The sequence below is a fragment of the Amphiprion ocellaris genome, chromosome 6 (assembly GCF_022539595.1).
Source record: "Amphiprion ocellaris isolate individual 3 ecotype Okinawa chromosome 6, ASM2253959v1, whole genome shotgun sequence".
Classification (NCBI taxonomy): domain Eukaryota; kingdom Metazoa; phylum Chordata; class Actinopteri; family Pomacentridae; genus Amphiprion; species Amphiprion ocellaris.
In genome coordinates, this window is record NC_072771.1 from 36,893,763 (window position 1) to 36,914,730 (window position 20,968).

Below are 20,968 nucleotides of genomic sequence, written 5' to 3' on the forward strand. Positions count from 1 at the left end.
TCTTTTTAGAATGGTCTGCAAGATCGATTTGTTGTCAATGTCAAGAAAAAGTTTCATCAATATCTCGCCGATGGGTTCAAAAGCCAACTGTAAACCAGGCTCAGGTTTCATAACGTTGAAAATGCGACTTAACACTTTTGTATGCACAGTAAGTAAAACCCTAGAGTCCAAAACAAAGCCACTTCTGCCCACTTTTGCCTCCTGGTTCCAATTACCCACCCACCCACCCACCCACCCATCCATCCATCCATCCATCCATCCATCCATCCATCCATCCATCCATCCATCCTCCTTCACTGCCTTGTGGCCCAGTTTTGGCTACATCCCTCTTCGCCCCTCTGAACGAGGACACATATGCAGCGCGTGATTAACTCCTTAGCACAGACTTTCCACTGTTTTTCCCCCAATGAAAGGAGCTCTTGTGCCCCCCATCCTGTAGGAGCCAAATCAACAGTCCCCTGGTTCCCTCAGGGCGCTTTGAAGAGCCGCTGTGACCGAATGACTCTGCAGGACTCCTGCCTCGTCCCCGAGACTCTGTAGCCCAGTAGCCCAGAGTCACAGGAAAGGGGTCAAATATCAATCAGCATTCTAATGAATGGAGAGGAGAGTACACCGGATGATTTATGCGGCGCATCGCTCAGTATATGCTTTTTCAACTTACTGCTGTTGTAGGATGGTAAAACTGGAAGCAGATACTGGGAACAGAAGCCAAGGAGAGGTCACGACCCCCTGAGAACGAACAGGCAAAGAGAATTAGCATATGATGACTGTCACTGGAAACTGATTAAATGAGGACTGGTTTTTAAATTCTGGTTTGACTATAGCTACATGTATTGCTTGTTTTTTTTTTTTATTATTCCAAAGAAGTAAATGAGGAAACACCGATTTAATAACCATACACAAATGGTAATAAAAAGTTACTATAAACAAACCACAAAAGACATAATATACCTTACAGATGGTTTTTTGCAGCTTTTCAGGCCCTTTCTTTACAAAATGCAATGTAAGCCTATAAAAAAACACAGGCGCGGGCCAGTCACTTCATAATTACACAATATTATGGTTTTACGTATATGCAGTTGTTTCAACAGTGGTATTATAGTAGTATTGTACAATCCTTTTCTGTATGAGTTAGATTCTTTTTTTATGGGAGGCAATAATAACAAATGGAAGGAACAAGAAGGTTACAGATTTCCTCTGCAGCTATTAATGCCATATAATTACACTCTGCGTCATGCAGTTAAGTGTTACACAAACAATAACATCAACAGAGAACAATTACAAAGCCAATGTAAACTTTACAGGAGGAAAATACTCATACTGCAGGTTTGCTTCAGAGCAAACATACAAAACAAAAAAAAAGCAAATACAACATGAAAGCCAGTTCATCGACACAGAGGAAAACAGAAGAACCTAAAAGGTCATATAAGCACAGCTTACAAAGATAATAAAAAGTACACAATGTATACAAGTAAAAAAACAAAAAAAAAAAAACTAAGAAATGTGTTGTACCTTGATAGAAACACGTAACACCAGGACATTTGTCCAAATTAGCTGTGAATGTAGCATATTCTTCAGCTCAAAACATGCCAATTACACTTTAACAGAACTTCCTGCACACTTTAAATTATCATCCATCATTTAAAGCTCATGTTTTGAGTGCTACTTTCAAAATAGCCTGCTGGAATAAAGACGTTTTTCTCCTCCTGACAAACTGAATTAGCCTTTTTTTTCCGACTTCTTTTAGGATGAACACTTGAAAAAACACTGGCAAAGGCATTAGCTTCTTTCACTTAAACTGATCCACAGTTGAGGCACATTTGAACACTGGAGGTGCAGTACCATTTACTCTAACAGTCTCAGCCCAAAACAATGACATTAAAACACCTTTTTACTTCAGCCTGAATCTGCCAGCTTAAGATAAAAATGATCCTTGAGGGATAAAGCATCTTTGGCAGGATTTTTTCTTTTTTTTTTTCCCCACACACAGTACCCCGGCGGCATAAACAAATTCATGTGAAATGAGAATAGCTCAAATGGTGATATCGACCTAATATTCTGACTAAACTGAAAGAGCGCAGAGACACATGGCAGACTCCTTCTGCAGTCTGATCTGCAGGGAAATGCAGCAATTATTCAAGCAAAACTATCTAATGCCTCTGATTTACAAGGAGGATATTGTCCTGCCTTCTTGAAAACAGAATGTGAAACTGCAGCTGTTCCTCTATTACAGAGAAAATAAGTGAATTTGAAGTGATTTATAATCATGACATAAAATGGGGACATAGGATAGCTTGGGGTTTTTTGGTTTAGTGGTTTAGCTGACTGAGTCAAACGTACAGTATGAGCACATTCTGGTGATTTGGTTTTAGCAGAAGTATGAAGGAGGTTTTAAACTGCCCCCTTTTTTTGCTGAGAGGTCGAAGAGCTTGTTTGGGATTTAGCAAACCATATCTGACAGAGTTGGTCGAAGGAGAGCGCAAATATTTCTGTATGGAAGAGCACAGAAAACAACAGTGATGCTCAGTGAGGAATTAAAGGTGTATCATAAGTATGGAGGACAGTTAAGCCACAAATGTAGCATAATTTGTGTACCTCAAGGTATCAAATTTAGAATAACATTTCCAAAACTTGGAGGATGAAGGAGAAAATATGACTATACTTTCACTGCTAAAGATAATAGCCGTGTTTGCATATAATTGCCAATGTTGCAAAAAAAGAAAACGTGAATTATGCTTGCTTTCCATTAACTGCTTTGGAGCGAAAAACAAAAACCCAAAAAACTACAAAAAAAAAAAAAAACAAGGCTCTATTGTGTAGTTAGAAGGTGGCAAAATATGCTATGTTATGCATGGCCGGAATAAACAGAGTAGAAAATGCCAGAAACGAAAAAACCTTGAAGAAGAAGAAACAAAATGTTGGTCATATATGAAAATAAATGGCGAGTCTTCAGGAACTGATTTCAACTGGGTCAGTTTTGAGACAAAAACAGCTAAACGGTCTCGTTAATCAACTGTCAAAACTTTTTCATCACCCATTTACTCATGTTTTATAAAAGACAAAAACCACCCCAAGCAAATTGAAGACTTTTCTGTTGACCTTTTCCAACGCAACACTTCAAAATGCGCATAAATATACATTATGGAAACACGGCTAATGACATCCAGCAAATCTCACTGAGAAAGTGTTGCTCTTAGCTATCAGTATTCCAGTAGATCCTCACCTGCAAAGAATAACCTTGAGATTAAGACCGAGGATTAAATCTGAAGCTGGCTTAGGTGTAGAACTGAATTTCCACATTGGCTCACCCGAATGAGAAAAGAAAATGAACAAAAGAATAGCTTGCAATCCTCAGAGGATCTAATTTTCTGACTATTTTTAGTACCTTTAGTACCTGTGGAGAGCATACATAAAAATAGCTATTTTTCTGACAACCTGCATGGCAAATTACAGTTATGCAACCTCAAAAGCAATCCATATATAAATATAGTGGTGGGCTTACTGCAGAGGACTAGAGATGAATGAACTTTGGATTATGTCTTTGCGCCACTGTTCTCACAGTCGTGTCCGGCTTAGCCACAGGTTGTGGTGTGCGGTTGATACATAGTTGTTACACAAAAGAAAAAGGTTTCTTGAAATGAAATACAATGGTGTATAGAGGTTATTATAGTACGCCTCACCAATACAACTCAATTGTGGTTAAAGCATTTCTTACTCTTGACTGGTCCTGGAGTCACGGCACACTCAGACAGACAAAAAGTTTCTTGATTGAAAAACTACGTGGTGGTTCACCTTTCAACAAATTCATTTTAGTCTTCTGGAAATCCATCACAAACTTTGTGCAACTTGTTAAAATCACTTATTTGACTACCTGTGGTGGCATAATGGCTGTCTTTTGCTGGGGTGTTTTACTTTCAGGCGTATCCACAGTACCTTCCTTGCCTTTCTTCCTGGGTGGTTTTTTTATTGGAGTCTTCTTTGGCGTAGGATCCGACGGGTCCCCTGCCCTGGAGCCGTTCAAGTCCTGCTTCTCCGGGCTCTTGGCTTCGGGGGTCCCGAGGTTGGTGGCGACGGGCGCCACCATCTTTAGGAGGCTGCTGGAAGTCGGCAGCAGGGGTTTGGTGGAGCCCTGCTGGCTCAATCCGCTGGAGGCCGTCCTCTTGGCTTTCTGTGGAGGTGTGGGTTTCTCCCGGGTTCCCTTGGGTGTGGAGAGGCCGTTGGTCTTTGTCAGTCCTGTCCCCTCATTCCTGTTGATGCTTTGGGTTTTCTCCTTGAGCTGAGCGGCCAGCAGCGTGGCAGCCTCCGAGTTCATGTGAGGATGGAGGACCTTCGGGCTCTTGGGCGGCTCTTTGGCGGTTTGCTTTGGACTCTCGATGTTCTTCTTCTCAGACGAGGAGCTGTGGAAGTTGCTAATCTTCTTGAGGGCATTCTGAACAACACCGTTGATGTGCTCCATGTGGCTGGGACTGCTGTGCTCATCCCCAGACTTCTTACCTCGCAGAGGTTTGTGTTTGCTGGGGGAGCCATCTGCCTCCTTCCCCTCCTGTTTCTTCTGCTGTTCGCGGCTCTTTTCCTTCATTTTCTGACGCTCTTCACTCTTGGACGAACCATCGCTGGAGCTCCTCTTTTTCTCCTTTGACACCCCTAGTGTCTTAATTCCTCCCTGCTGCTCTGGCTGAGGGGTTCCTGTGGTATTTCCATGTATCCATGACACCTTTGGTTTAGTAGACGGGTCTGGTGGCCTGGGTTTTGGCTTGCCAGGTGAAGGTGGTGGCTTTCCATTGCGCTTGGCCTCTGGTGTAGGAGTTCCATCCCCGTCCTTGCCGCTGCCCTCATCCTCCTTAGACTGCTTGGAGAGTCGGGCGATGCGGGCGTAGACAGCTGCAGCTGTGGACTCTGAGCCGCTGGTGGAACCTTCACTGTCAGAGGACTTGAGTAATGGCTGCTCACTGCCTTCTGGTTTGGTGACACTCGTGTCTTTCAGCGAGGTGTACTCCCCTGCATCGTCTTCATCAGGAACGGCTTCTGGCTTCTCTGCTGCTGGGCTGGGGCTCCGCTTCTCTTTGCTTTCATTCATAGACTCTGGGGATCATTGGCAGATGAACAGATATTAATTCAAGATGCTGTAGTTTAATTTAATACACTTTGGGATTTCAGTAATACAGCCTGACATGGTCTGATATGACCAGTAGCATATGGCTTACTACTGTTTCTACTGTCTCCTGAAAAGTAGGTTCCTATATGACTAACTGAGCAGAGTTATTAATTTTTACTAGTTGTAACTGTGGGTAAGTTTAGGCACCAGAACCATGTAGTTAGGTTTGGAAAACAGCACGGTTTGGGTTAAAATAAACCATTTCAGAAAGTGTTTGTTGTTCTCCATTTTCAGGGTTACCAGGGTGATGAGTCCCATCTAATTTTTGACTGGTTGGCTGAAAAGGAGCAACAGTAGAGCAATAACATGAATGGCAAAGATAGGTCGAAATGAAACTGTGTGAGAAGGTAATTTTTTGGAGACGGGGCTGGTTTGCTAAGATCTGACAACTTTTAAAGCAAATAATATTGCTTGTGTCACTGGGTCAGCTTGGCAACTTGATGGTTTCCTGGGTTTCTTGTGTTAAACTCTTAAAGGCAATTCAAGGGACTTATTCCCGCCATTTAAATAAATGAGTAACTGCCAGACCAATATTCTAATTTAATGATTTAGATACAGTTTTTAAATCACCAATATTATTTAGATGGTTTGGGTTGAAATGCAATGTTGCATCAACTTAACATCATTTAAAAAAAATATCAGGTTGAGGTAGCTTAATGAAATCAGCATGATAACCTTGACTTTTCCTCATTTTGAAGTCCGGATTTCAAGCCCCCTCTCTTCCTGGGTGGTTTTTTATTGGAGTCTTTTTTGGCGTAGGATCTGATGGGTCCCCTGCCCTGGAGCCATTCAAGTCCTGCTTCTCCGGCCTCTTGGCTTCGATTTTTTAATTGATTGACTTAACAACTTGTGTTCATTATTATGGCAATTAAGTACAACACACATAAAGAAAATCCTTTTTAATGACATGGAAATACTAGTTGGAACAATTTTATTTTCATTAATAGTCAACAAAATCTTTAAATAAGTGGCCATTTAAAATGCCTTTGATTATGGAGAAAAAGATAATTCCCTTCACTCAATGCACTTTACTGGTTGAACAGTTTCATTAGAAGCTGTCATAAAGCAAAAACTTAGATGCAAACTGTTGTTATTGTTTTGTTTTTGTTGAGCACAAACATTATTTTTTAGAGTGTACAATTACACTGTGTTTTAGCATTCACTAAAAATCCCATAACTGTTGTAACGTTCGTGCAACAAGTGAGTCAATCAAAACAATTACTGAATAATCATACTGAGATAGAACAGTGCAATAGTAGAGAACAAAATACAAATGGCAGCGTGTAAATCTGAAACTTCTAAACAATGATTTTTATCTGTGACCTTCACAAATAGCATTTCATTGTTTATTCTATAAGAGACATTTTTTCCTGCTAAATCACAACAAGAAAGCACTAACACGCATGTTATTTAAAGATATCTTTACCATCTCAATTGCTACTTCACTTACTTAAGCTGGACTGATTCCAATGCAGAAGCCCCTATCAGTGCAGTTCTAATTCAAAAACCTTTTCATGGTGTTTTCAGGTATTATTTTACGCCTGAGGCTTTTTTACTCAGACTCCATTGTTTCAAAGTCCTTGAAACATTAATAGGGAGAGGGTGAACCAAACCAAACCACTACGTGAGGGCTAAAACACACACACACAAAAAAAAAATCCCCACAAATAAAGTCTGATTTGCAGTGTCATACGTCCAGAATAGAAGTCGATGGAACATGGTGCTTTCCACCAAACTTGAAATAGTTAGTCATTGTTTGGATATGTGCCACATGCTGACTTGACCATTCCATTTCCTGTTTATACTTGACTTGTTCTCAAAGCTAAACCTGAGGCGAGATGGCTTGTGATTAAAAGCCGACTATCTCCATAATGAGATTTACAGAAGTGCATGAGTCACTGCACGGTCAAAGCGAGCAGCCAGACTTCTTCACAAACATGTGCCTATCTTTATGTTAAGGCCCCCTCGATGCCAAAGACAAACTGTGCCTCATTCCAGATAGCTAAACTGTTTATTTACTCAAATGATGACTCACCTTCATGGGGAACACAGTAAACTGGGCCCTCGTCTCCGCTCTCAAAGGAAGAGAAGGACTCCTGGGACGACCAGGACGAGGGGGAGGGCTGCTCGGCCACGGAAGGGGGCTCGATGAAGCTGCAGTTGAAGGTGTTCTCCGGGTCGTGGTGGGCTACTGAGAACAGAAAACAAATGCAGAAGCCAAAAGGTCAGTCGGAGGGTATTGTACTGTGTTACAAGAACAACAGTCTGTTCTCACTCAGTCTCACAGAGGAGTTGAGGAAAGCGTTGGTTTAAGTGAGTGTGCAGAAAAAAAAGGGGTTTATTGGTTTTGCATGTGAGCTAACTAAGGCGCCCACATTATGGGTTCTTCAGAAACAAATGCTGATATTTTTAAGTTGCTGTCCGCACCCACAGATGATCAGACTTAGATTTTTCACACTGAATTTCATTTTTAGCAGGTGAAAAGGAAAGCACGTATGTAAGACATTCTCAGTCAACACCAAGAACACTGATTTTGCTTTGCTGGGTCAGCGGCTCTATTGACGCAAACTGTCTGTCTGGTTATCAACCAATGCATTTGTCTGTTAAAAACCAAGAAGCAGAAGAGATACAAGAAGAAAAAGGCGCACCGACTTGCCTGCACACACACCTTCTCAAAGTGTAAATTATTCCATTTAACCCTTACACTGTCTGGTTTGACATTTGACAGCACTAAAAACACTCTAAACGTCATTGTTTCAAGCGAAAATGTCATTATTTTTCCTAAAGTGACTTAAAATACCCATAAATGAGAACATTTTCAAGTTTTGTATTTGTACAGGTATTATAAATGTTTGTACATTGAGGCTGTTCGAGATCAAATATGACCTGTATTTATTGAAATGGATTTTTGATTATCCAGTGTGGGTCAACCCAAGGCAAATAGCGGTTTCAGAAAATCTTGAGCAAGTAGCAAAGGTGACATTAATGTCAAGGAACAACACAATCAGCTGCTCCTTACTTCTACATCAGGTTGAAGGCAGGATGGCAGCAGAAAATGTCATTGAAAAGACTACAAGAGCTTCAAGATTGGCTCTTTCCAATGCTATTTTCAGCTTCAATAAAATATATTGCCATAATGGTTATGTTTTGAGATCTAAGGTAAAATAGGTCATGATATTTTGTGATAGATTTTTCTGAAAGAACGAGGGGTCTAATGTCTAAAAAAATACAGTATTCCTGCTCTCTGAAACAATAAATAAAGGATTAATCATCCATTTATTAATGTTTATTCGTTCTACATATATCTGTAGTTCTAAATTTTGTGTAGAGGCTTGTTAAAAGGGAATTATGACATGTGAAGCCATAGAAACAGCAAGGGTTAAAAATCATGGTGCTGCAACAAAGAGCATATTATCTGATACACTGACAAAGAACTGGATTCTAAGTTGAACTATTCTGCTCTTTTCTAGCATTTCGTTGCTCAGCCAAATGAGCCACAAATGGCTCTTTCGTCATCTTCCACTGAATCCTCTCCTTCAAATGTAGGTCAAGTCATGTTTGTCTCCCTGCTGCTCTCTCAGCCCTCAGACGCTGAAGCATTTTGCTGACCCTTCACTCTCAGGACAGCTGCGGTTTCTGGCGGACACTTTGGGTTGATCTTCCCATCTTGAACGTTGCAGTTTTGGCCCAAACTGCGCTGGGCGTTAACTCGACACGACCGACCACATCAGATGCTCGTGCCCGTTGACACATGGGTCCATCCGTTTGTTTAGACATCAGATAAACCCTGCATGGAAGGAATCCCCCTAACTATAGCAGGACCCCAGCCAGGAACAAATCCTTGCTCCATAGCTGTTGTTGTTTGACTATAACTAAAACGATGTGCGACTTTATGAGATCTACATCTGGATTTTTTCAGACTCGATGAAATGTAAAAACGCTACTAGATGAACTGACTTGTATTTCAGCAATAAAACCACAGGAAGCCCATAGATGTCACACAGCTTTTTTCATTCTCATTGCATCTCCTGTTGTTAGTGTTACATATATGCATGCAATTAAAAAATGCTCAAACACGGCATTAAAATGCAATATGGTCACAGTGCATTTAGCAGATGACCTGTTCAGAGGTTCCTCTCGCCATAAAGCGTAAACCAAACATGTCTGGTTTACTTTTCATCATTAACCAGTCTGATGTTTATTTTCTTGCGTCCTGCGACCATCATCTGGCTCGCACCATGACTTTTGGTTGCTTTTAACTTTTAGTCAAACAACAGCCAGATTTAGTCATGTTGTTGTTGCTTCTCTTGAGTTTTCTCTAGTTTTTCTGGTTTCGATTTTAGTCGGAAATTACTGTTTTAAAGCTCGGAAATGTGACTCATTAATCTTTATTGATACCACTGATCCAAAACAATAGTTTCTTAAAGAAGATTTTCTTACATCGTACCAAAGCAAGCGGTCAAAACCTCCCAGAACAACATGTTTGACTTTGGGAGTCTTTCTGTTACTTCTGGGATGGATAATGTCAACACAGGTGCAACACGTCTACAATAAGCCAGTGCAGATGTGTGTAAAAGGGTCAAAACAGACCAAGAATAGCAAGTATTCTGATATATAGAGGGGACTTCCATCCAAGAGCACCCACTTATGGGTTTATTTAGAGATATCCTGTTTAACAAAAGATGCCAGCCAGCTTTTTCTGTAGGTGTAGTTGGATGAATGTGGCTACAAAAAGGTCTCTGAGGCTGCTATCTTCATTGGATCAACTGCTAAAGAGAAATCACGCTTATCTGGATGTGGTATATTAAAAGCAATCCATTATATACAGAACTCAGCAAAATATTTAACCAGAGATGCAGGTGAAAGACACTTTTTATGAAATTCTATGAAGAATACAGCAAATAAATAATGCAAATACAAAACAGATGAGTAAGTATGCGCTGTGTATGCATGTCTGCACTCTTGCTGTGTAGCAGCAGACAAACAGGCAGAGACTCTGAGGCTCTGAGGAATGTAGAACAGCTAACCTATGCAAAGATTTCAGTCATGTTAGTCAACAAGCTAACACATGGGCATTTTCGGAGATTACTTTCTACGCAGTGATGAACAACTGCTGCCCTTGAAAGCTCCTTCCTCCAGACTGCGGGGCAGATTGCTCTGCAGACTGGACGCCACTGTGATCCCTCCCTACATGGAGGCCAACACACAACAGGGCATTATTGACCCACCCCAGCTGCAGAGCCTCCACCGCCACAGTTGCTCAGTGGGGCAGCGCTGGTCTAGAGCCTAAAGAACAAGGCTACAATGTGAAAGCTGCCAGTTCAAATACCTGCTCCAGCTCTAGAAGTCTGTGCATTGAATGACTCACCAATAATAACAAGAATCAATGTTTTTTAGCCTGGAAGAAGCTTGTGCCAGGGTTATGAGACCGCAGGCAGAGTCTTTAACGAATACAGTAAATTGAACAACCTCCAACATACAGCCTGTAGATCTAATCATTATCATTAACAAATTCACATAAATGCAGGCTTATACACACCGGTTCACACTATTAAAACGCTACACTGCTTTTTTCCCATCTAACCTAATACACTTAAGTGTGACTTTAGGGTGTGAGAAAGTTTCCTTGCCTGTTTTTATTAGCCAGCTCGCTTGTGTTGCTGCAAACACATTTGCGATCCGCTGCCAACTTTCCCTGGATAAATAAAGATGAAAAAAAGCAGGTGGGACTGCTCTCAGCACTCATCCATGAGGAAGCATTTGGACACAGAGGATGCAAGGAATGCTGGACAGGCGTGAACATGGCAGGGCGTGGAGTAAATATGCTTCAAATGGAATGCTAATCTACAAGTAAACAACCTGAAGTTTCACCAAGAGGGAAATAGGTGACAGTATGTTTATCCAACTCTGCCCAGGAGTAAATGTTGTCTTTTGTCCTCTATCCCACCACCTCGGATCCTTCTTTTTCTTTTTTTTATTTCTGTCCTGCCACATCTGTTGCCACTGACCCTGGCGTGGATAAATCACAGGTCTGACACTAGCTGGGGTAAATTTGACCACTTCCTGTTTCCAGCCCCATTGGGCCCCCTCTGGAATGTGTGTGTGTGCAGGACTGTGGAGCTCCACTCAGAGTTAGAGTTTCTAAATGCTGGCAGACCACACTTCTGTGGGTAGCCCAACAGAAAGCAGAGTAGCACAAATTTTGATAGAACAAAACCAGGAAGAAGAAGAGAGACATCCACCATTCATGATAGGCATGGAGGTGTACCTTTAAGTTTGACTACTACATGGCACTTTTATTTAATGTAAAGGCCTAAAAGTGGATGATTTTTTTCTTTACTTGCAGGCTAAACCCACCCCTGTATCTTTCTTTAAAACTGTGACATGTAAGATTTGTTCCAGCTCTTCACAAACAGGCATTAATATTCCACACCAGTAAGACAAAGGCAGCTCTGTCCCAGTGTTGTATCTTGAACTGAGGCATAATGGAGACAGATTCTAGCCTAAATAATCAGCTGGATAACTGAGGAGGCACATGCTGCTCAGACATGGTGAGGAAAAAAACCAGGTCATCATGTTTTAACTCCTTCTACGCCACGCTGACTTCAAAAGACCTCATTTAAAGCTTGCAAATTTCCACAGCACTGAAGGCACAGCAAAGATAGGAAGCTCTGTGCCATTGACCAGCCGTGTAATCTTGTGTTCTCTAAAATGTCACCAAATAAAGAAAACCTCACATGTGACACGCTGGAGCCAGGGATTGTTTGATTTTTATTGGTTAGCACATGACTGATTATAATTAGTATAAATGTCATATTAATGTTATGTTGATGTTGGCAGCTAAACATTTCATACTTAACTCTCCTATAGGGTTAGGCTGTAGCAACAGATTTATCCAGCACTGTCACAGCAGAGCATAATCATATATATGCTAATATAACTTCATTACAAAGGGACGAGACATCCATCTGCTTACACAAATGCTTGATTTTTTAGAGAAATACAGATAATTAATGTTGTATCTTTGATCCCTAAAGAAAAACAACCAAGATAAACTGTGCGCTGCGGGGTTTAAAAGACCAGCATATCTTCTGTGTCTACAATAAAAAAAGACCGGAGTCGCAGACAGATCTGTCACACACCACGAGACCTCCGTATGGAGCGGCAAGAGCTGCAGCGTCCACCCAAACAGTGCAGCCTTTGATAGCACGTCACTCACCACCAGACGGGCCCCCCAACAACCACTGGCCTTCTTTTAATAACACAGCCTCCTCCCTCCTCCTCAGCACAAGAAGAAGAAGAAGAAAAAAAATCTCAGGGAAGAAGACAAGTAAAAGAGTAAAGAAAATGGGAGGAAAAAAGCCCAAGTTTAGGGTTGTAATAATATGAACACATGGCATTTGAGAGTGCCAAGAATAATAATGGGCTCTAAAACCAGTGCATTCCTTTCAAATGAAACCCCATACTCGCCTGGCAGCCACCATACACTTTTCAACCCTATTCATCATCTAAGAGGCAGACTAAGGTAGCACAAAATGCTGCCATTCATTGCTGTCATTGTCTCCGCTGTGTCGGACTGAAAAACACAGATTTCCACAACATATTGCATGTCAGAATCTGAAAATCATTACATTTCACTGGCTGCTAATGAAGCTGAGAAGGACACACTTCAGCAGACTGTGGTGTGCAAGCAGCAGAGAGAAAGATTACATAAAATACAGCAGCTTCTGGCAGCGCTGCCATGGGATATGAGAGAGAGTTTTGGGGCTTACCGACTACTTTCGGCAGTTTCTGTCGCCTCAGTGGAATACGGGGAAGTTTAGTGCTGATTCTGCTGAAACGTCCACACAAGATCCGTTTGGCTTTTTTGCTGTTGGTAGAGTTGTCTTGGTTAGGATTGAAAAAAGGGATGACGCCATGGAAATCCAAATGAATCATTCAAAAGAGGCATTTTTAAACCTGGCCCTCTGCCTCCCATTTTTTGAGGGCTCAGGGGCTGCTCATATTGCCATTCACAGTGCAATGTCAATACATAAAAAGCACTTAAAATACAATTTATATGCATTTATTCGTTTAACAATCTAGTACCTGGGAGAAAAAAACGTAAAAAGAAAATATACTCAGATATTTTCATAACCAGGGCGAACCTCCTGGTAGAAACTGAAACCTCTAGGACTGTCAGGGAGGTGAAGATCTGTCACTCACTTGTGGTCGTCTTTGTGTCGACACAGACAGCAGCAGCACAGCAGCGAGAGGAGGACGAGCAATAAAAAGGAGACCAGGGTTCCAGCTGCGATCACACCCATCCGCTGGTTGGGCTCTGAAAGATGAACAGCAGGGAATTCTGGGTGTGCCACACTGGTGCAGGGAAGCTCTGAATGCCAGTTTCAACACATCTCGCCTCTCTCTTATAACTAACAATAAAAACTCTGGTCATAAATCCACAATGCATGTAGTATTTAATAATGTCACAGCATTCATAACAAAGATAAACAGTGTTGTGTTAGTAATTGATTTCAATTCCTGACTGACATTAAAGAATCTCTGAGGAAATGACATAGCAACAGGCTGAAATTCACAACAAATACACCGAAATTAAACCTACCTCCCTTTAACATGGGACCACTTAGCCTTTCATTATTGATTTCCTGCACCCCCATCTGTGTACTACACACCCTCCACCATACATTGTCGATGATTTATTAACACCCCTCCCTCCCAAAGTGGAATACACCCCAAAATTTAATAACCGCCGTGTTGCATAAGTGTGAATGGCATTTTTGCAAGAACGGATGACACAAGAAGAAAAGGAAAAACTACCCGTTAAGGGGGTGAATAGCGGTGACCCTCGGGTTTTTAGACTGTCAGATAAGTCTGAGATGGATTGTTGGGCAGCCTTGGTGTGGCATGTTGTCATTGCTAGTTTGGAGAGAGGGTGAGATAAAAGGTCTTATGATATCACTGACCAACTTGCCACCACCCATTATGTCCACTGGTGGAAATTCCTGCTATCGTTGTGTGTTGTACATTGATTTTCTCCACGCTGGCGTCCAATAATCTGCTTCCAAATTCAGTCTCCTTTCAAAATTCTATTTTTCTATCCTCTTCTCCATCCCTCCCTTCATTTATTCTTCCTTCCTTCCTCTTCTCTGGCTGGACAGGAACAGAGCCAACAAATACAGCCATAAAAAGGACACCAGTCTCAGTCTGGAAACACTATCAAGGTCCCTAAATCTCCCGCAACACACACTGACCTGGATAGATGTGTTTGTTGGTACTCAGTGTGTACAGCCAGATACTGGCATCTGAAATCTGGACAAACTGTTCAGACTGTTCTTTTGCAGGACATGCAAAAAAATATCAGTTTTCTCTCAGAAATGGGTCATTTTTGGGAAGAAACCCAACTAACTAACCACAAACTATCTAAGAAAATGAATCTTTTCTCACGGAGATGGCAGGCACCAGACACAGGGTCGCAGTTCTTGTCATGGCAAGAGCAGGTTTGGTTGCAGTTGACTCCAAATTGCCCAGGTTGACAGGTCATATTGCAGCTTGAGCACAGAGAAGAGACAAAAACAACATCTGTTTAATGTTCATTCCAAGCGACAGATGTGTAAAGTGGGACAAAAAAGGACAACAGAAATGAGATAAGTGGGATGAGCTCTTTTGTTCCAAGTCTTTTTCTTTGTGATGAGCATGAATTTCACTTCTCTTTTCCAAAGAATGTGTTTCATCAGTTGAAAATATGCCTCAAAACCCAAAAACGCTCATTCCTTCATCTCAAGATATATAAGCGAGTGACAAACGTAATATGAAAGCATCAAAATTTTTCACTGCGAGCTGTAAACCTGCCAAGGGCATAAACATGTGTCTTTTGGGCTGGGAGGTGTCTCATGACTTACTAGGTGCCATAAAAGCCCGGGTCACACAGGCACTCTCCGGTGACAACATGACAGATGCCGTTGAAACAGTGACTGCAGTTGTTCTCACAGTTCTCGCCGTACGTGCCGTTGGGGCAGCGCACCTCACACCTAACAAACACAAGAAGGAATGTTGTGATTACTGTCATTTTCATGCCTGGAAGTACGAGTCATGGACATGCAGAAAATTGCATTATAATAGCTAGCAGTTATACACACCGCTATTTTGTTTGAAATGTCTGAAATGATAAAGCTCTGCAGGAACAAAGGGGCTGACTCCATATACCACTGTGTTTTGTTGGTCTGTGTTTTCTTACCTGTCCCCAATCCAGCCGGGGTTACAGTGCGAGCACTTGCCGTGAATGGGATCACAGTGGTGGCCGTCTTTGCAGGTCGGACACACTTCCTGGCAGTTTTCGCCGAAGAAACCCTTGGTGCAGAGCTGATCGCACCGAGTCCCGTTCCAGCCTCGGTCGCAGGTGATGCAGCGTCCTTCTGTCACCTTACAGGGCTGCTGGCCTTTGCAGTGTCCACACCTGGTTGCAACCGAGCAAAACAAGAGCTGTCATTTGTCTTGGTCTTGCAAATAATCCTTCTTCTAATTTACCACATACTGAAAGCATCTGTGTTTTTATACTTTAGATTGTTGCTCTAATGATCATTTAAAGAGGGAGATAAAAACTGAACTCTGGCAGTGTTCTTTTTTGGTTTATAGCGGCTGTATCGTGTGAGAGCAGCACAGTCCGTGGAAGGTAAATCACTTAACCTGAATTGCTTTTACATGCTGGCTGCTGATTATGGGATAATGTGAATACCAACCCCCAAATTTCACTCTATCACTGCTCCATTAAGTTACATGTTCAGATATTTTAAGGGTTATCATCTGCAGCGTATATCAGATCTTATTTCCTATCACAACCGCAAAACCGCACTATAATTTGGATCAGTCAAGGAAACTGAGCATTAGGCATCTGTACAACTGCATGTTTCCTGTGTTTTTGATATGGTACATTTGCTCTTGGCCAAGTTTTTTTCCTCCCACCTGTTCCTGCAGTTTTGACCATAGAATCCGGCAGGACATGGTTCCCTGCAGAACTTCCCACGGTACCCCGGCGTGCAGGTACATGAGCCGTCGGCCTGGTTGCACTTGCCGTGGATGCACTGGCAGTATCGCTCGCACCGCGGGCCCCACAGCCTCTCGCGGCACTGGCAGCGCCCTGTGAACTGGTCGCACGGCGAGTTGTTACAGTTGCATTGGATCGCACAGTTCCTCCCCGTCCAGCCAGGATTGCACTGACACCTCCCAGTCATGGCATCGCACACTGAGTTGATGCTGCAGTAGCAGTTGTTGTTGCACTGGGGACCCCAGACGCCGGGGTGACATGTGCATTTTCCTGTATCCTGGTCGCACTTCCCCTTCTGGCATAGACATGCATTCTCGCAGTTAGGTCCCCATCGATTATGGTTGCAGGTGCACTCGCCGGTTAGGTCATCGCACTGGCCATTGGGGTAACAATTACATTTCCCCTTGCAGTCTGGGCCCCAGAACTGGGCAGGGCACTCTGTTAAAAGATAGTGTCATCAGGAAATGAAGAAAAGCTTGTCAAAATCCATAAAGGCTGAGAATCTACAATTGTGTAAGTGATTCTGGGATGCTAAAACTAGGCCAAGTAGTACTAAAATACTGATAACAGGCTTAATGTTCAAGTTGGTCATGTTTTTGTTTTACATGTTAGCAACATTTGCTAATTGGCCCCAAAAACAGCAGCTGAAGCTGACGTGAATGCAGTTTGTTTCGTTGATATTTGGTTAGAATCCAAAATACTGTTAAAGAGATATTGGCATTAGATGAAAGGGATCAGCATATTTGTTACCCTTCACCCCAAAGGGAAAATGATACTAAATGTTATAGCAATCCATTCAATAGTTTTTCATAACGACAAAGCAAAAGCCACACGATCACCAAAATCAGCAGGATTTGTTCTACTAAGCACCATGACTGTCTATGTTAAATTTTATTGGACAGTTGTCATATTTCAGTTTCAATCCAAGTGCTAAACCAGTTGACCAACTACAAAAAAGCTGCCATCTCTTGAATTTTGCACCTAACATGGCTAAACAACCAAAAATTGGTTCTATTGAACACACTTTCCATCCACTCGCACTTTTAACACCACTGTCAAAGGATAAAATATAGAAATTCAGACTAAAACAAAAGTGAAAGAGTCTCTTACTAGTGTCACAGCTAGCTCCAAAGTATCCATGACGACAGCGGCATTCATTCGGCCTGACACACACCTCATTTTCCTTGCAGGTGAAGTTGCCTTCACAGAGAGCTGCGGTGAGAAAGAACAGGCCACATTATTCAACCGGGCTTGCACAATGAGCCATGTGACGTGTGCTGATAAATGTTAGCACTCTTTATGGTACGTACGTGTCAGGCATTCATCCCCTAGCTGCCCCCATCCACTGCAGCACACCGATCCCGATGACCTGGAGAGAAGAAAAAGGAAAAAAAGTTACAGGAATGAGAGGGGGAAAGATCAAACTGAAATCAAGTAAAACAAACATGTCTCAAAGTGACAACATCCACACCCAGCTCAGGCCTCTCTGATCTCACATTTCTCATTGATGTGGCCAGATTCTGCAATTGTACATAGTGCATTGTACATATGCTTGGCACATTGTAGTGTAATTATCTCAATTTGGGTCACTGCAAACTCAAACGCCCTTAAAACCGTGCAGCTTATCAGCCTATTTAGCCTCCCTCAGCCTTTGGGGAGCAGCGTGAATATTTTGCAGACAAGTTTTGAGGCCTGACAGGAAAGGATGGTTCCTCTTCCTCCCACACCTGTGACCTCCGTGGGGCCCCTGCAACACGTCAGCTTCCTCTAAATTGTTCAAAGATGACAGTTTGCTTTCATTCAAGCGCAAAAGGGAGCAGCACTGTTTTTTTTATTATGCCAAAATAGGCACGTGCTGGAGATCACAGGTCGAAACCTCTGTGTTCTTTTTTTTTTCATTTTTTAAATGTTTCTTTGACCGCTTTATTTCCGAAACATGGCAGTGGATTTTAGTTTTTATCAATAATTAGAGTCAACACATGAATTCGACCTTTGTTGACCTTTAACACAGCCAATCCGTGTCAGAACCCGGGGTGATAAATTGCATTCAGTGTTTTGTGAAATTATTTTGGGTGTTTAGAGGCAAAGCTGCAGCCCTTTCATTCCCATATAAAGAACGCACAGACTACCTCTGCCAAGCGCTTCGACAGCCGCTCTTTCACCAATTTGAAAACACATTTTCTGCATCAGTGCTGAAAACATCACAAGACTAACAGCTTTTCTTTTTTGTTCCCAAATGTTTTTTTACAAACACTTGAAGCTAGAAAACAATGAGCGTTAAAGACATCAACAGGCAGCCGGGTTGGGATGTGTTGCCTTTGCAGCCAGATTCAGCAGCTGATTTAGTAATGTGAGGACTCTTATTGGAAACGCTGACAAGTGATGATAAATGCTGAGCTACTTCCCGCTATTCAGGTCAGAAAAAATAAAAACATAATGGGCATAATGGAAAAAACAGGCGAGTGGTGAGCGACAAACTCACTGTAATGAATGCTGAATACTGCAAGGAGGGCAAAATGTCAAACTTGTAGAGCAGCAGGGATCGGTGCTGGGCTTTATTTACTGGTATATTTATATATGTGTCACACTGAAAACTTCACCAAGCACTAAGGGTGTATTTTTCCTGCTGAATGACAATTTGTTGCGCTGGGAAGCAAAAGAAAAAATCTATGAGATGACAACACAAGTTGAGCTTTTGAGGAGCAGCTCCTGATTACTTTCATTCTGAGCGCACAGGAAAATGTGTGGCTTTTCAGATAAGCTATTTTCAGCTTTGGTCCAAGAACGTTTACCGCAGGAAACATTCACTTTCTTTTTCAGTCCCATGCTCATCCATCCTAAAAAAAAATTGCAAAGCTATGCGAAGAAAATAGAGACACTTCAGCAAACAATAAGCACTTCTCATTCTTAGAAAACATGCTGGAGAATTAGCTCCCAACTCCATTTGCTGCTTCTGGCCTCCCGCATTTTCAAGATTCATAGACGTCAGTCCAACAAGCTTGGATGCTGCAGTCAGCAATTGTGGACTTGGATGCTTTTCTTTTACACCAGACATCCACATAAGCCCATCCAACACTGCTTTTTGGATATCTCTGAGAGCAGGCTGTGTGGATTCCTAGACTATAAGACAATTGTTTTTCACATAATTGATCTCCTTCTTGAATATCAACCAAAATGTGTTTAGTGAAGCTTAAAAATCCAACTTTTCACTGTTCTGCAAGTCAATAACAGGGTCTTATCCAAGGGTGCCACGACTGCGTCAGTGAGAGCGCCCCCTACAGACTATACACAACACTCCTGCTCCAGATGTACACATCTGCATAGCTGCTTTCTTCAATGGACTCCTCCTCCTCCTGTTGCGGCTACAGCAGACAGAAAACGCGTTATATGTAAGAAAGAAATGGGTCAACGTGAAATGATCTATCGAAAAACAATGCTGTTAAGACTTCTTGATAATAAAAAAAAAGTTCCTTGTAAAAAAAAAATGCAATGGATCCTCAAAAAAACTTCTCCAACTTTGACGAGAACCGCTATTTACGCATGAGGCCAACACTGCAAAAAACGTGAAGTTCTGAGTGTCTCAGACACATTTTCCCTTCCAGCAAACTATAAAATACAACATGAATGCAATAAAGTCACTTTTTTTACCCTATAAATCTGATTTGTTTGAAAGAAATTCCCGAAAGAAGGCAGAAAAGTTAAAAACAAATCTGATTTATATTGAAATAAATCCCATTTCCTACTTCGCTGCATGCTTACCCAGGTGCTTTGCACACATTCCTGCCTTTAGGGTTGAGTTCTTGGCTGAAACCGGAGCAAAAATAAAGACAAACCACCGCAACAACAGCAAAGGAGTTCTTTACTTCCATTGTACAAGCAGCAGCATCCTTCTAGACGCCGTTTTCACTCCCGCATTTCCCCCCTTTCTCCAAAAGTACCGACGGTGGGCTTTCACTCTACTTTACACGCTCCGGTGTCCTTTTACGCACATAATCCAGATGTTTCTGCGTTATAAAGAAGCGTTTAAATCCTTGTTTTGAGGTGTTTAAAGAGTCTTGTCACCACCTACGCCATCGAGAAACTCAGCAGCAGAAAAAAAACTGACCAGCGACAGCAATCCCAACCGCACAGCTGAAAAAAAAGTCATAAACCCAAAACTTCACAGTATTCTTCAGGAACGTCTTGCAGTGCGCCGCTTTATTCCATTAAAAGGGTCTATAAGAGGCCATTACGCATATGGCTCCCAACTCATAATGAGTATAAAAAACTATTTTTTTTCTGGCCAAAAATAATGTCCTCCACGTGTCTGGAAACGTACAGATTGTTGGTAATCTTTCCCAAAACAACAGCAATAAAGTAGATTATCTCCGTTTCGCTTTTTTTGTCCTCCCTGAGGAGAAGCGCTTAATCCGTAACTTTGGTCCTCTAGTGCGCTCTCAGGAGTGGCAGGAGGGAAATTCCTGATTTGTTACTCTATCTTTGGCTTTGTGCGCTATGCGTGCGCCACCAAATTTACATAGGCCTGTGTGCAACAGGGTCTGCGTTAATGGCATGGGTTCAAAAAGTAATAATAATAAATAAAAATAAAAAAAAATGTGGCCTAATTTTACATTTTAATAAAGAAAGAAAAAACAATTATAAGAAAACATTTTTAAAAATGCTGTTTAATGTAATAGAAATAACCACTATCAACACTTACAGCTGCACATTTTCATCATCTTAATATACAAAATGAAAAATTATAGGTATGCATTTTATTCGTAGAATAG

The 20,968-nt window shown here is 41.9% G+C and overlaps 1 protein-coding gene across 1 annotated transcript; it reads right to left on the reverse strand.

The window, feature by feature from the left end:
- Positions 1-867: 867 nt before the first annotated feature.
- On the reverse strand, positions 868-20,674 carry scarf2 (scavenger receptor class F, member 2). Its single transcript, XM_023265868.3, has 11 exons — positions 19,959-20,674; positions 17,510-17,568; positions 17,310-17,411; positions 16,118-16,637; positions 15,393-15,611; positions 15,058-15,186; positions 14,603-14,706; positions 13,361-13,475; positions 12,928-13,025; positions 7,191-7,346; positions 868-5,082 (listed from the first exon to the last, which is right to left on the reverse strand). Exons 1-11 carry the CDS (start codon positions 20,066-20,068, stop codon positions 3,860-3,862), a joined length of 2,835 nt encoding a protein of 944 aa, XP_023121636.2. The 5' UTR covers positions 20,069-20,674; the 3' UTR covers positions 868-3,859.
- Between the last annotated feature and the right edge of the window lie 294 nt (positions 20,675-20,968).

Bases quoted from the DNA above. Each gene is read 5' to 3' on its own strand.
- scarf2 (XM_023265868.3), bottom strand. From the start codon at position 20,068: ATGGAAGTAAAGAACTCCTTTGCTGTTGTTGCGGTGGTTTGTCTTTAT. The intron at 17,569-19,958 runs GTAAGCATGCAG...TCTTCTCTCCAG, and splicing joins AATGTGTGCAAAGCACCTGG to GTCATCGGGATCGGTGTGCT. The intron at 13,026-13,360 runs GTGAGTGACAGA...CTCTACCAACAG, and splicing joins CGACACAAAGACGACCACAA to CAAAAAAGCCAAACGGATCT.